General features: G+C 39.8%; 1 protein-coding gene across 2 annotated transcripts in view; it reads right to left on the bottom strand.

Annotated features, from left to right (window-relative positions):
- LOC147463256 (cytochrome P450 704B1-like) overlaps positions 1-15,858 on the bottom strand; it is a 90,078-nt gene that overhangs the window by 52,694 nt on the left and 21,526 nt on the right. The window contains exon 3 of one of the 2 annotated variants that reach the window (XM_086487830.1): positions 5,774-6,070. The exons of the other annotated variant lie outside the window; for it this stretch is intronic. Coding sequence (XP_086343956.1) covers positions 5,774-6,070 — 297 coding nt within the window. The remainder of the gene's footprint in view (positions 1-5,773; positions 6,071-15,858) is intronic. 2 annotated transcript variants of the gene reach the window in all.

The following is a 15,858-nucleotide window of genomic DNA, read 5'->3' on the forward strand; positions in this document are numbered from 1 at the left end:
TTCATACCAGTCCAACAGAAAGCACATTGTATGTAAAGTGTGAGGATGATGTACTTCTCATTGTGGTTCTTTATGTGGATGATTTGCAGATCATTGGACCAAATGAGAGACATATTACTGAATTTAAGGTTGATTTGAATGCTACTTTCAAGATGAAAACAACTTTGGGGTTATTGCATCATTACTCGGGTATGCAATTTTAGAAGTGTTATGGTGGTATTGCCTTGTGTCAGAAAAGTTTCATAGAGACAGTGCTATGTAAGTATGGACTTGAGGATTGCAAACCTATTGCCACTCCCATGGAAACATGTTTGAGCTTGAGTCTTCATTATGTTGGTGATCCTACACATGTCACGCTTTATCAAACTGTTGTTGGATGCCTCATTTATGTATGCAACATGAGGCCGGATACAATCTCATCGTTTAGCAAATTTATGCATAGCCCAGAGTCTAAGCATTGGTAGGCTGTCAAGAGTATTTTCCGCTACTTGAGTGGCACTTTACATTTTTCCTTGTTTTATCCCAAGGGGTGATCATTGCCACCACACTTACATGCTTTTTTGGACTCAGATTATTGGGCTGGTTGTTTTGACATGCGAGTGTCCACAAGTGGTTTTTGTTTCATGCTTGGCAGTTCATGTATATCATGGTTGAGCAAGAAACAACCTATTGTGGACACTTCTAGTTGTGAGGCTGAGTACAAGGCAGTCTTCACATCTATGGTTGAGTGTGTATAGCTCAGATGCCTTATGGCTAATTTGGGTGTTGGATAGGACATTGCCAAGACTATCTACACTAACAGTCAGAGCGCATTGGCAGTTGTGAGGAACCCATTTTTTCATGCTTGCAGAAAGCACATTGAGGTGCATTACCACTATGTCAAGGAGAGACTCTCAGTAGGAGAGATCAGCTTGGCTTATGTGCCAACACAGGACAACCTTGGAGATCTTTTCACAAAAGCATTGTCTTGTGAGAAGTGTGAAGCTTTTCGCAAATCTTTGGGCTTACTCCCCTTTGTGTTTTGATCATGTCCTTAGGGAATGGCACTTTCCTTTACTCTATGTGCCAGCTCTCATTCACCGCATCATTCCAGGGGGGTTTGTTACCATACACATGTGGTAGTGATGTGTGTGAACACACTTAGGACCGCCGGTGCATTTTTTCCCTCACTAGGAGGTTTTTTCCCCTGTGCATTGTACATACTCCCATCATTCTAGGGCTACCCATCTAAAGTCATTGCACACTAAGTAATATACTCTTTGTTGTGTGCCTTGAGATTCCTTTGTCTTCTCCAATCTGTGTGTGTTTTCCTGCAACCCTAATTCCAACACTCACATCCCCACAAGGATTGAAAATTATTGTTTGCATTATTTGGCAATTTTTGTGTGCAATTTATTGCTATTATTAGTAATGATTAGACTTTGATTTTGTTGTGTTTTAATTACTACCATAGTATGATTTTGTGGAGTCATTCTTTGGAAATTACATAAATCCAAACCATTTTTGAGACTTGATCTAGAAGATAATCGTGGTTGAGCTTGTCCATAGTTTACCTTGTTGAGAATTTGGAGGGTAATGGTGTGGTTTTATTGAGCTGGGGACTGGGTCATGTTCAAGTTTTATTGAGTGGGGGGCTCCAATGATCTTTTAGTGATATAAATTTGTTGGAGCACCCTCCTAGGTCTCAATATACTTATGTATAGAGAGGACTAGGTGCTTGTAATGCTTTGTCGCTGGTCTATTTGTGTAGTGGATCAGTTTATGCACATGGCAAATCAATTCCTAGAATTATCCCCATAAATTTGGTCTTAGCAAAAAAATGTTTATCTCTTGAAATTATGGACTTTTCTTTTGAGAAAGACATCTATAACATCAAGAAGTTCAATGACATGAACTTTTTGATATGGAAATAGTAGATTCAGGACGTTTGATCCAAAAAAAAATAGTTGGAGCCACTATTTTAGTGCCAAGAGAGCACAAGTAATGAATTTTACTTTACGAAGAAGCTATTTGAGCTTTGTATAAAAGAAGGTGGCACAGTTTTTAGACAGCTAGATGAGTCAACGTAGTTGCAATCAATTGACACCACAAGGACTTGATGTTGACAAGAGGTGCACTCTTTTTTTTTTAATGTTCTTTACCTTCCTCATGGAACCACTTTCTACACATCCATAAGTAACTCTATGCTGAAGGGCAAGTTGGTCTACAATGATGTAGTTGGTAGTCGGTAGTCGGTAGTCTACTCATTAAAGAGATTTGTAGGAAATACATTGAGCCTACAAAAGGTAGTGATGCATATGTTTCTAGCTCACAAAAGGAGAAAGGTTTCACTTAAGATCATGCCAAGTCTAAGGATCATAAGAATTACAACAGTAAATGTCATGTTTCCATGCACAATATAGAATGCTATTATTTCATAAGAAAGGGCATGTGAAGAAGGATTGTAAATCATGGCAAAGAGACAAGAAGAAGTTTGGGGATGAGAACAAGGTTATCAATGGCACAAAGAGAAAAACTAAGCTTGAGGAGATCAATGTGGTTGAGTCCCCAAGATCAACGTTTTTTATGTTTTGATATTCATAGTAGCAGATCTTACCATGGATACTCTTGTCGCAAAGGGTGCGACTTTTGCACAGAATTGGGTCATTTATTATAGTGCAAGATTCCATGTTACACTACATAAAGATTGGTTCCCTACTTATTTGAGGAATCAAGGCAAAATGAATTTTGGAGACTCATATGTGCTTGATATAATTGGTGCTGGGAACATCAAGTTGGTGTTACATGAAGACTCAAGGCAGAGTGAAGCTTGGAGACTCTTATGCACTCGATATAGTTGGTGTTGGGAACATCAAGTTGGTGTTACGTGAAGACTCAAGCCATAGTGAATTTTGGAGACTCTTATGCGCTTGATATAATTGGTGTTGTGAACATCAAGTTGGTGTGGAACAATGGCACAGAGTTTATGCTACACAATGTTTGACATGTACCCAAGCAAGCAAAGAGCTTGACATTGGCTAGACAACTAGATGATTTGGGGTACGCTACAGTCTTTGGGAATAAATGTTGGATGATCAAGAAGGGTGATATTATGTTTTTCAAAGATCACAAGCATGGTAATCTATACTCCGAGCATGTGGTTTATGTAAAACATGATTTTACCTCTGTAGTTGAGTTGTTGTCTACTGAGTTGTGGCACAACTGGCTAGGGTATATGAGCCATAAGGGAGTGGAGACTCTTGCACATTTTGGTTACTTACCTATGTTGAGTTTCAATGACTTTTATGTTTATGAACATTACATTTATGGCAAGCAAACTAAGTTTGTATACTTGCCATTGGATAGAAAGTGTCTTGAGCCATAAGAGCTTGTACATAGTAAACTATTCAGCCCTATGCAGACCAAGTCTTTAGGGGGCTAGCTATTTTGTGACATCCATGGATGACTCTACAAAGAAGTTGTGGGCATATCCTTTGAAACATAAGGATAAGGTCTTCTTTATATTTCAAAAGTTTGGTGCATTAGCCAAAAATCAGTCAAGCAAGAAACTCAAGAGCTTAAGGACTAACAAATGAGGGAGAATATGTTTCTAAAAAGTTTGCAAACTTATGTACTAAACAAGGAATCTAGCGGCAATTTTTTGCACCCTACACACCTACCCAAAATGGAGTAGCTAAAAGAATGAATCGCACTATTCAGAAAAGGGTCATAGTTATGCTTTCTATGGAAAACTTGACTCAATGTTTTTGGGCCAAGGTAATTTTAACAGTAGTTCACATTGTAAACAAATCACCTAGTATACCATTAAATTACCAGATTGCAAAGGAGTTGTGCTCAGGAAAGAAACCACACTATGATCATTTATGCATCTTTGGCTGCGTCAAAACATATGCACATGTGCCAAAAGAGCTAAGACGGAAGCTTGAACCAAAGTCACACAAATGTATCTTCATTGGTTATGGTGTAGATGGCGATATGGGCTATCGTCTCTAGCACCTAAAATCTTGTGAGATTATTCGAAGTTTGGATGTCATATTCAACGAGTCCAAGATGCATAAGAAGTAGAGTACAAGAGAGACACATTGGGAGATGTTGCCTTAAATTTAATCAAAACTCAAAAATCTAATGAGGAGCTTTCCACTAGAGAGTAGTAGTTAGATATTGAGATGCTCTACACGAGCCTCAAATCCACTTGAGCATTTTCAACAAGATCTAAATCATCTTATTGCTTGCAAACTATGCAATCAAAATATGGTTATATTTTCGATAATCCGACTTGGAAATCGGTTAGATTTCTTGCAAGAAAGACAATTTGCATCTCGACCTCTCGAAGTGTAATTCTACCCACATGGCCTTGTCACCTCCTCTCTCTCTCTCTCTCTCTCTCTCTCTCTCTCTCTCTCTCGCCCCCCAATATTCAGGCAGTTTGCATGTCGACCGCCAAACTCTTGTTCTTCTTCTACTTATGCATGCTTCCATATTTAGCACGAGAACCCTTCCAATACACCCTTCTCCCTTCCTTTCCCTCCTTACCAGAATCTGTGTTGATCGTGACTACCTACAATACTTTGCTCTAAGACTTCCTCCCCTTCCAATCTAGGAGCTTTTCTTAAATCGATGCATTCCTAACGTTTCCTATCCAATTCCATCAAATACGGCTCATCTGCTACTCCACTTATGAAGGCTCTCATGTTTCCTTTTCCAAAAAATGAAGATTCTTCATTTATGGGAACATTATAAGATTCTTTGTCCCTTGGCATGTCAGTCAAAACACTTGGAGCACCTTTGTGGTGGTCAATCTCGGCACTTGACTAGCACATGCATGTTGTCACCTTGAACTAGCCGGTGGCCCAGCACTCTTAGCACTTTATGTTTAAGAAAAAGGTGTTGATTTATTCCCTGCCTGTCGTGCAATGTAGGGCAAGTCCTACTCCTCTATGACCTATCGTCTCTAGCTTGCCCCTCCACATGCACTTTGCACTCTCTCCCTATCTTGCCATCTGCCTTTCACCAGCCAGCTGCCCCCTTTGCATGCCCACATCATTTGCTTGGCGTTTCTCTTTTCACTTTCATCTGCCTTCAAAAATTTGTCTTAAAGAATTGCAATAGGAAATCATCCCTTTCTTGAGAAAACATCATGTTGCTCAGTTCTTTTTTGGCATCTATGTTAGATGTAATGAGGATAATAACCGACTTGTATCTTTTTTATTATTCATCCTCTAGTATTGATTTGAAAATGAAAAGAAGAAGCACATTGGATGCAAATTTGTTTTCCTGACTTTTGATCATATGGTGACTTGGAGCAGTTTATCGCAGCCAAGGTAGAGAGATTTTCCTGACTTTTGATCATATGGTGACTTGGAGCAGTTTATCGCAGCCAAGGTAGAGAGATTTTCACAATGGATTTTCTATTTTTCATCGAATTGCACAAGAAAGGCAAAGTGATTAAGTTGCATTCACAATGGATTTTCTATTTATATTTGAATTACACAAGAAAGGTGTCATTTTGTTTCAATTCTAGAATTAAATTCTTCTTTTCTGATTTAATATCTTACATATTAAAAAACTATCTTATTTTTATTTAATTCCACGATATACTCTTCTTATCATTTTCTTTATATTTCTACATGTGATTATGTGTCTCAAAAAGACATGTGATTATATTTCTTTTTTCTTTAATTCCAAGTTTATACTCTTCTTATCATTTTCTTTATTTTTCTACATTTTAATATATGTCTCAAAAAGACTTCAAATACATGAGCTTAGAACTTACATTCTCACGGTGCTTTAAAGGTTGTGTTGAGTTTATCTCTTCTCTTCTTGTTCTTATCACACGGTACGTGAATTCATCAATGACTTGGAGGCTTTTTTTGAGAAGTGCTTCAGGTCCTATATTAAAAAAGCGCTTCAACTTCCACAATGGATCGATGAATCTTAGTGTTACAATGTAGTTGGCTTGATCAAAGGATGTTGCAAAGGGAACCTCTGGAAGAAGTGGAGACAATGTCCCCATGTCAACTCCAAATCCTATCTTACAGATTGAATCCAATGTTAACCGCATGTAGATATCCTACATTAAAACACACAGTATTAGCTTTTGCCCTTACTTGTGCATTGCTAAAAGGAAAATCATTTCTATCGCATGCATTCAAAGGTATTAAACAAACAACCCTAGACTTCTATCTATACTATATATAACTGAGCTTAAAATTTTCAAGGAAGGAGAGGGCATCCATGTGTCACTCTCTCCTTCATTTCAAGAACTTAAGAAACATTTGGTTTGAAATAAAAAGTTGAAGGATAAGTCAGAAATCATTTGGTTTAAAATGTAAAAGTGAGAGGTAAGTAGCAAGTACACGTACACTGATGGTAGAAAATGAAAAGACTTAGTTTGAACTTCTCTATTCTGGTTCTATCAAAAAGTCACAATACTTAGTACTATATATATATATATATATATTTATATTATTTAAACTGAGACCATGGAGTTTCACTCCAACTTTCAATTTTGAAGGGTATCACTTTTGTTTTTGTAAAGGGTGGCTCTACTTCGCATTTTGAGAAAATAACGAGCAACAAGTTGTGCTATACATGGATAAGTTGGTCCTTCTCGAGCGTGTGTGTACACGTGTGTGTGATATATATATATATATATATATATATATATATATATATATATATATATATATATATATATATATATATATATATATATATATATATATATATATATATATATATATATAATATATGCGGCACATCGCAAGTCTGAGAGAGAGAGAGATCATGTTTCATTTCTTACGGCATCGTCATGTGTGTCACAGGTTTGAGAGAGAGAGAGAGAGAGAGAGAGAGAGAGAGAGAGAGAGAGAGAGACATCTTTGTTATTTGTTGCATCTTTGTGTGCATGTGTGTGTGTGTGTGTGTGTGTGAGAGAGAGAGAGAGGGGGGGGGGGGGCAAATCCCTTTTAATCCTGTTGAGGAGTGTATATGTCTATTTTTGTTTGAACGAGCTGAGAGAGAGAGAGAGAGAGAGAGAGAGAGAGAGAGAGAGAGAGAGAGAGAGAGAGAGAGAGAGAGAGCCATTGATTGTCCTTGGTGCTTGACAGAGAATGCTTCTCCCTCTCCCCCCCCCGCACCCTAAACTTGATCATGAACACAACCCACCACTTACTTCAGGTACAGCTTCTCAAATGTTGCCGCAACAGGACTGATGTAGTCTCCTCTATCAACACCCCTGGCTGCCAATAGCTAACCCTCCACGAGCCCCACATCCAATACATGTCCCATTGGCCACAAGCACTTGCTGAGCCACCTACTCCTCTACCGCTGCCTGTTCGCCACCCTTGATCCTGACGAGCTCCATTTTTGCTTAGATGTGGCCCTCCACACCATGAGAGAGAGAGAGAGAGAGAGAGTTCCACATCAGTCTCCACACTTTCTTCGTCTTTTTTGGCCAGTTAGCGAATGCTACAATGTTGAGAGCTCCAATGTGATCGTCTGGGCTTTTTAGCTTTCCCAAGTTTTCACATCTCGAACTCCTGACATAGGCAAGAAAAAAGGGGTTCTGCAAGGGGACATGTGGCATTGTCTACTACTACAGTGCTCACAGAAACGGTCGTGCAAGGCGGGTATTCCATTCAGTGTTTAGGAAAAATGTGTCTCAACTTAATATCATGCCATTTTCAATTTCAAAGATGCCAGTTGAGGGCAAGGGGAAAAAGACAAATCCCGCCCCAAATACAGAAAATATAGTGTAAACACCTGCAAAATAAACCTAATTCTCTAAATTTCCTCTTTGAAAATTAAGGGAAATCAATTTTGTATGTTTGAAAAAGTGATTTTTCCAGAACACTGATGTGATTGCATTGGAGGATGATCATTTCCAGTCGAGGGTATTGGCCTTGGTCTTGGAGTTAGCAATCCTTTGCTCATTTGGACCTCCTTAGTGTTGCATACCTAATGTGGACCCTTTGCCTCCCCCTAGAAATGATGACTCCAGTCTCTTATTGTAGGGTTGCCTCCATGCATGTGCCTCATTGTAGGACTACCTCCATGTCATTTTTCTTACATTTAGAGCCTGGTCACTTTGGAATAGCTAAATAGCCTTCTAGCTTTGTTTGCAAGTCAAGAAAACCGGTGGCTTTTTGAAGATAAATGCTTGATTTGATTGAGTGATAAGATAGATCTTGAGCAGGTTCTTGCTAACCATGTGAAAGGCTACGTCCATTTCGAGGCTCTTAACTATGTAGAGAGAGAAGATCCGGCTCGTGACCAGGCAGAAAGCAGGCTCCCTGGTACACACGACTAGACTCTTCACCTCTCACATGCTTCATTTTAATACTACAAACTAGACATGCAGTCTAGGAGGGAGAGAGAGAGAGAGAGAGAGAGAGAGAGAGAGAGAGAGAGAGAGATTTCTTCCTACTGACGTGGTTTGAGACCCATTAATTTTGAGACCGACTAATCTCGACTCTTAGCTATTAAGTTTAGGCAAACCTTATCCAATCCAAAAATTGTTGGCAACAAGTCGTCATGTTGCATAACAAGTTACGAGAGAGAGAGAGAGAGAGAGAGAGAGAGAGAGAGAGAGAGAAGAAGAAGAAGAAGAAGAAGAAGAAGAAGAAGAAGATCACAAGAGATCTAAAAAATTTAGTCGATGAATGTTGATTCTTGAACTCAAGGGCTTGCATTCTCACATACTTATACAAGGAGAGGGGGACATGATGACCTCAAAGGTTAACAAGAACGAGAGAGAGAGAGAGAGAGAGAGAGAGAGAGAGAGAGAGAGAGAGAGAGAGAGAGAGAGAGAGAGAGAGAGAGATCATCCTTAAAGATCATATTGACCTCAGGGACTGAGTACAACAGGTAAATTGCTTGAAGACTATGGATATAAGGGTGGCCACTAACAAGTTGAATCCATGAGGTGGCTAGGAGAGAAAGGTATGTAGGCCATGGTATGGGCTAAAATGTGGGTAAAGCAAGTTTGATGTGATCAAAAGCTGAGCACTCATGTAGGGTATGATGATCGCACTCTCAAATTGTTAAGGGATATAGTTTACGTACAAAAAGAGACTCTCCTCCATGTAGTGTCTCAATGCTCTATCTCACATTGAAGGGAGTGGGAGCTAAGCCAAATGGTTGCTATGGTATAAGATATGGGTAAGGGCAAGCATGTGAATGGTTGAATACAATCTTCTCTCTCAAAGAAGAACATGCATGTGTGTATGTGTGTGTGTGTGTATTTTGTAGCACGCCCTTTCTTGTAGCATGATGCCAAAAACTCTTGCAAAGAGAAACGATTGAGTTAACTTTTTTGCTTTCATTGCCCTCATAGTTTAAGGTGCCAATGGTGCCCAAATGTACACAAAAAAACAATATGCACCTTATATTACTAACATGCTTATGGTCGAGTGCATGAGACCTCAGCATCCAAGCGACGAGTCTTGGTAGATGCAAGAGTAACATGCTAGGTAGATTGAGTGCAATCCAACCTGTAAATTTTGAAATTTACCCACATATAGAGACAAAGTTGCTATAGCCATGCAATCACCCCCAGGTCACACACCCATCATGAATACTGGCTTTGAGAAGCAAACAACACACTACTCACCAAATCAGTTGTGCATACTAATGGAAAATTTTCTTCTACTACTATGTGCGGTGTAATGTTGGCATGTTAGTTCATGGCTGGTACATGCATCCTAAGTGCCAACAAGTAGCAATTGATGACTTAGTTGACTGTGATGCCCCAAATGCATGTACCAAAACTACACGAGAGAAGCATGGGAGAGTTGCTATCATGACCAATGCCTTGATTGGTAAGGATGGTGAGAGGGGATGCTAATGCATTTAAAGAATTCGTCGTTCAATGAAAACAATATATCCAAATAAGGATACTAGCTCTCTAATAGTCTATTTAGAGGGCCACTACCACTCAACAGTCCCGTATCAATTGTGTAGGGGGACGTCTCTAGAGTAATCACAAATTCGTTGCCTCCTTAGAGAGAAACATAGGATGTTAAGACAAGAAATTATGTGAAGGGAGCCCATTACTTAATTCATTCCCAAGAGACCTGATAATTGTTGAGCTCAACACACACACACACACACACACACACACACACATAGATAGAGAGAAAGGGTTGGGGGGAGAGGGGGGGAGGGGGGGGACAAACTTGCCATGATTAAGAGGAGTATGTTGGATCTTGGTATGACCAACTAGAAGGAGATTTTTCCTTGGTCAATCCACAAGAATGTGGAGAGTAACTACACTTCATTAGTTGTTCGATCTTACACTCAAAAAGGTAGACATAGTGTTGATCCAAAAGATAGATTTATGCTTGGTTGATGTGAATGTGGAGGGCAGTTAGACCTTCTGTGGTGTCATACATTGTCATCTAGAAAGTAAATATAGTGGTTGTTGATGCACAAGTGTATTAAAGAGCTATAAAAGCTCACAGGAGACTCATAGGCATTTGCCCACATTGCGGGCCTCCGTGTGAAGGGAAGGAGAACAATGGTTGCTTCTATTGACGAACATGTAGCCGCGGCAATGCGCGGGTCACATACTAGTACATATTATGAGATAATAAAATGATGCATTTTTCTTGACAATGGGCATAACAATAATGGCATGACGATGACGATGTCCGAGACGATATTCATAAGTGATTTTCATAACAATAAGTTTTCAGTGGGTGGCAAGATGACAAATTCAACTCTACAAAATGATCATCAAAGCTTACATGTTCTTCTCCAAAATGCTATTAAAACCCCCCTTTGTAAATTCCTTTCATTTATAAAAACCCCTTTTGTAAAATGTTCTTACATTTTGTAAATATTTTTAAATTTATCTTAATTTTGACTAGATAGAACACCCTACTTTTGAACTCACCTAGTGAACTTACCCTAATTTATGATGTGCCACAAATTGTGAGTTTGGAAAAAAAAAAACACCCTGCTTTTGAACTCACCTAGTGAACTTATCTTTTCGGAGATCCACACCCTCCCCCTCTAAAAAAATATTGTGCAATCATCATTGAGTGATAGTTCAAAGTTTCAGGTTTGCTTATATCAACCATTTTACCGGTTTTGGGGTATTTTGCTCATTTTTAAAATGTGAGCTACCTTTCAAAAAATACATTTTTAAAATATGAGCTACCTTCCAAACAAATACACTAAAATGCTCAACCTTGAAGATTGAGGAGCTTGGGAACTTGGGAAGAAGTGTGGTGTATGTGAATTATTGTATGAGACCTCACCCAAGAACAGAACAATGCATGAAGAAATGGCACCCAAGCAACTATTCTTTAGGCATCCCCTTTTTGGCATCTTCCTATGGCAAAGGTCTTAATGTTTGGGTATGTTTTTTAAGCTTCTATACTATGTATAATGGAAGGAATTATGGCCCCTCCCCTCGGACACATGTTGTATGTTCTTGAGTTATACAAGTGTGGTCTGCAACCCAGCAACGTAGATGGTCAACACATGGGCAGGCGGGCGGGCGGGCCGGAGGGGGGGGGTGGTTGAAGGCAGTCAACGGGACTAGTTGGAGATAAGGTAAGGATGGTTTGAAGTGGTGATGCTCTAAACCATTGTTGGTTTCTCGAGTTGAATCATGAACTGAGAAAACCAATGCTAATGAATCTTTGCACTCATTCCTTTAACATCTCTCTCTCTCTCTCTCTCTCTCTCTCTCTCTCTCTCTCACACACACACACACACACACACACACATAGATATATATTTAATCACTTTTATTGTCCCAGCAAAAAGTAAAAAGTACACATACCATGCTTTGCAACACTATTCTCCCAAAGTTACAAAAGTATTTTCAGGTGTCTCAATCATCTCCACATGGCAAGGAAGGGCACCACATACATCACCTATCAAGGCATGGAGGAGGGCGCCATGAGTGGGCCGATCATCTACCACATGTGTAGGCCACTCACTCTGGCCATCCTTGCACCAAATCAAATAGGATATGATGGCCAATTTGAACTCTAAGACAATCATGTAGGGGCAGCCTACACTGTCTCCATAAAGTAGGGGATCGGGATGGAACCCACACCACAACAAGAAATCAAGAGCCCCACCCAGGTCGGAACCCTACTCCATGTGCCAATGTCGCTTGTAGTCGAATCAACTCTTGTATCCGCCACCACAAGCAACTACCCCCATTGATCTATCCTCCTATAAACCTCCCCACTCATGAGGAGGGTGCGAGGTGGAGGATGGGCACCAGCAAGCCACAACACAGGGGAGCCTAGTGCAAACCCCCGGGGAGTCCACTATGTAAAAATTGCATATAGCACTTGTGAACAAGAGGTATTTGAATAATCTCTTACGTGTATATTTTCAAGTATTATATGTACCCCTTATGTATGCAATTTTGTAAAAAAAGTAGTCCTTATATATATAATTTTTCACTTTTTCAATTGAAAAACCCTTTATGTAAGTACATTTTTCTATATATGTATCTAATTATAAATCCCTTATTACTCCTTGGCCTTCTACCAAGAAGCTCCTCAACTTCTCACATTCCCCAAACCGGCCTCCCATCCCATGCTAGATAGAGCCAATCTCTTTTTGGGCCACAGGCATGCATGAATCTTCTTCTCCATAATAGAGTAGTATAGATTGCTTTAGCTTTGTATGATGCAATTTGTAGTTACTATCCAAGTAATCTCTCTATCTTTCTCTCTCTCTCTCTCTCTCTCTCTCTCTCTCTCTCTAACTTTGGTCCCATAGGTCATATTTGACCTACGAGGACGATAATAAAATCTATCTATCTATCTATCTATCTCTCTCACACATTCATCTCATCTCTTGGTATGTGTAAATATCTCTTTTCTAAGAGAAATTGCTAGGGTCCTTTAATTTGTAAGGTTTTAAGTTTAGGCCTATCTACAAGGAAAGAGATGTTTAGCATTATTATTTTTTTATTTCTCTTCATGGTATCATGGTATTGGTTTCATGACACAACATGAAGGTACTTCTTAAGACTCACTTTCTTACCCAAGGTTTGCATCCGGGCCGTCCACAAGAAAATATGTAAGATAGCACGTGTGAAGAAAATAAGAAAGGCAAAGAGGCACCACGTCTTGGAGAGAGAGAGAGAGAGAGGAGAGGATATGTGAACCGCTTTGCTCACAATTGTACATCATTGTTGTTGAATTTCCTATAGATGCTTCAATTTGTTGCTTCAAGGCTTGCTCTTGTTGCCCATGATCTCCTAAGCTCCAATGGAGCTTTGATTGCTTTGATACTAGTTGATGGCGCTACGGAAGCACCTCCATGCACAAGTGTGTGGGTGTGGTGTTGTGCAACAAGAGACACACATGATGTGGTGTCGAAGCTATTGGTGAGACCTCTCACCATTGCTTATTGTTCACTATATCCAAAAGAATAGGGTTAGGATTTAGTGATGGGTTTCCTGACCCAAACATGGGGACTGAAACCATTACATTTGGGTGGTAATTGCAAGCAGGTAACGGCCACGTGGCACCACCAGTGCAAAACAACAGCGGCTGCCATCAAGTTGTTGGATTGTGGGAGCTGGAAAGGCTGAAGCGGGAGCTCGAGAGTTCAGCAAGGAAGAGATCAAAAGTGCTCTCTAGCTCTCATATCTCCCTTCTTGGATAGAGCGAAAATTCACATTTTGTTTTTATGGATTATTGCTCTAGGAATAGGAATAAAAAGACCAATGTGTACAATTATCAAGAAGACCAATATATAGAAAAAGCAATCCATCTAGGTCTACTTCAACAACAAATTTTCACTCACCATGAACAAGTTGAATTTTTTGCGTTGTGTTATCTAAGTCACCTCATCCTTCCTCGTGTCTGAGGCGGCTTGAGTGCATCCATCAAAAGCTCTTTCGTATGTGAATAAGCCTACCTCCAACCTCTTCTTATTGCACAACTGTGTCATCGGATGCTATGGCCAGAGTGAGAGAGGAAAATATAGGAGTAGAAAGAAGAAGAAAATGAAGAGGCATGAGTCTTGGCTTATCAAAAGCTTGTGTGTGTGTGTGTGTGTGTGTGTGTGTGTGTGTGTATATATATATATATATATATATATATATATATATATATATATATATATATATATATATATATATATATAGAGAGAGAGAGAGAGAGAGAGAGAGAGTTTTAACGTAGTAGGAAACTATCCCAAGAGACCTTAAAGATCTAGCAGACGAGGAGAGTTGAACTCAAGACCTGTTATGAGAGAGTGTGTGTGTGTGTGTGAGAGAGAGAGAGTGTGTCGTCACCTGCGAAGACCGGATGACCGCACACAATAAAAGAAGGAAAAATTACCAAAATACCCCTCTAATTTCAGGAAATTCCCAAAATACCCCTCAAATTTCAAAAATTCCCAAAATACCCCCGATATTTTGTCATAAATTCCCAAAATGCCCTTCAAATTTTCCAAAATTCCCGAAATACCCCTGGTTGTGAGAGTAAATTTCTCGAAAAATATTTTTTTTTGTAGGTCTTCATAAGAAGAGTGATTGTCTACCGTACAAGATGCTAAAACTACAATTTGAGTTGGTTACGTAGGCTTTGGAGATGAATTGCTTCATTATTTTGAAACATAATTGCCTTTTTTGCGATGGTAACTGGTGACAAACTACATGCTAAGCACTCAAAAACGGATCTCAATTGTCAAAAATGAATGAAGAGTAGAAAATCTTGAACAATCCAACCAAAATAGATACAAGGGTATTTTGGGAATTTCCTCAAATTAGAGGGGTATTTTGGTAATTTTCCCATAAAAGAATCATCTTCGCTCATCAAAAGCCTGTAGGTATGGAGAGAGAGAGAGAGAGAGAGAGAGAGAGAGAGAGAGAGAGAGTCATCACCGACAATTGCACACAATAAAAGAATCCTCTCTCCCCTACCCACCTGCGCAGCAGTTTTGGCACCCTCTGCTCATCCTTGCTGTGACTGCTTTGTTTATGCAAAAATATGTAAAGATTGCCATGGATATTGGTCCCAATTTTTTTTTAGCATTGAAAAGGGTTTCAGTTGTTCTCATTGGATGCAGAGAAAGCATTACAGGGGGTTTTCAAATCCTCAATGCGTACATGGGCTGGAACTTGTGACTTGGCGCTCATTAGCAAAGAAGATGGACCTCAATTTTACACTTCCTTTGGAGGCAAGTGATTTTTTGAGCTGGCGCACAGTATCGTACACGGATTTGGTTCCACAAATATCAGATGCTCTTCAGAAGCAGGCATCCCCAAAATCTTGCAAAGTTGGATGCTTGTCTTGCAAGTCCCAAACAAAGACTTATGAGAGTCCCGTCCAGATACGTATCTCGAGGAGGAGAAGAAGAAGAAAAAAAGATTTTTAGCATCGGACCTTAAAGACAACAAGGACCACATGTTTGAAGCCTAGAGGGAGCCAAACCCTCACGACTAAGTAACACCTATATTTAAGACGGGGAGGCAATGGGATCAAAGGCGGAGAAACCCACGCACGAAAGTCGTGAAGATCGTAGGTCCAAAAATCAAATAAAAAACTAAACCTGAACACGCACTAAACCTGGACAGCGTGCGAAATGCATTTTATTTTATAATATAATGTTGTAAAAAGGGTTGTGAGTACACAATGCATGCACGGGTGAAGTGGTTAGCTTATGTGACTCTAAACTCGGACGACTAGGTCTGGGATTCAAATCGCCCCGTCGCGCCTTGTTTTTCCAGCTAGCCATGTTTAATGCGCCTTGCCGTTTTGACGGCGCGCCTTGTTTTTCCTACTGGCCGGGTTTAGTGCGCCTTAAGATCCCGCCCCACAATCCCGATCGTCGATCCCATTACTCCATCGTGCATTTAATATGGGTGTT

Source organism: Adiantum capillus-veneris, chromosome 2 (assembly GCF_014529385.1).
Source record: "Adiantum capillus-veneris isolate H3 chromosome 2, ASM1452938v2, whole genome shotgun sequence".
Lineage (NCBI taxonomy): Eukaryota > Viridiplantae > Streptophyta > Polypodiopsida > Polypodiales > Pteridaceae > Adiantum > Adiantum capillus-veneris.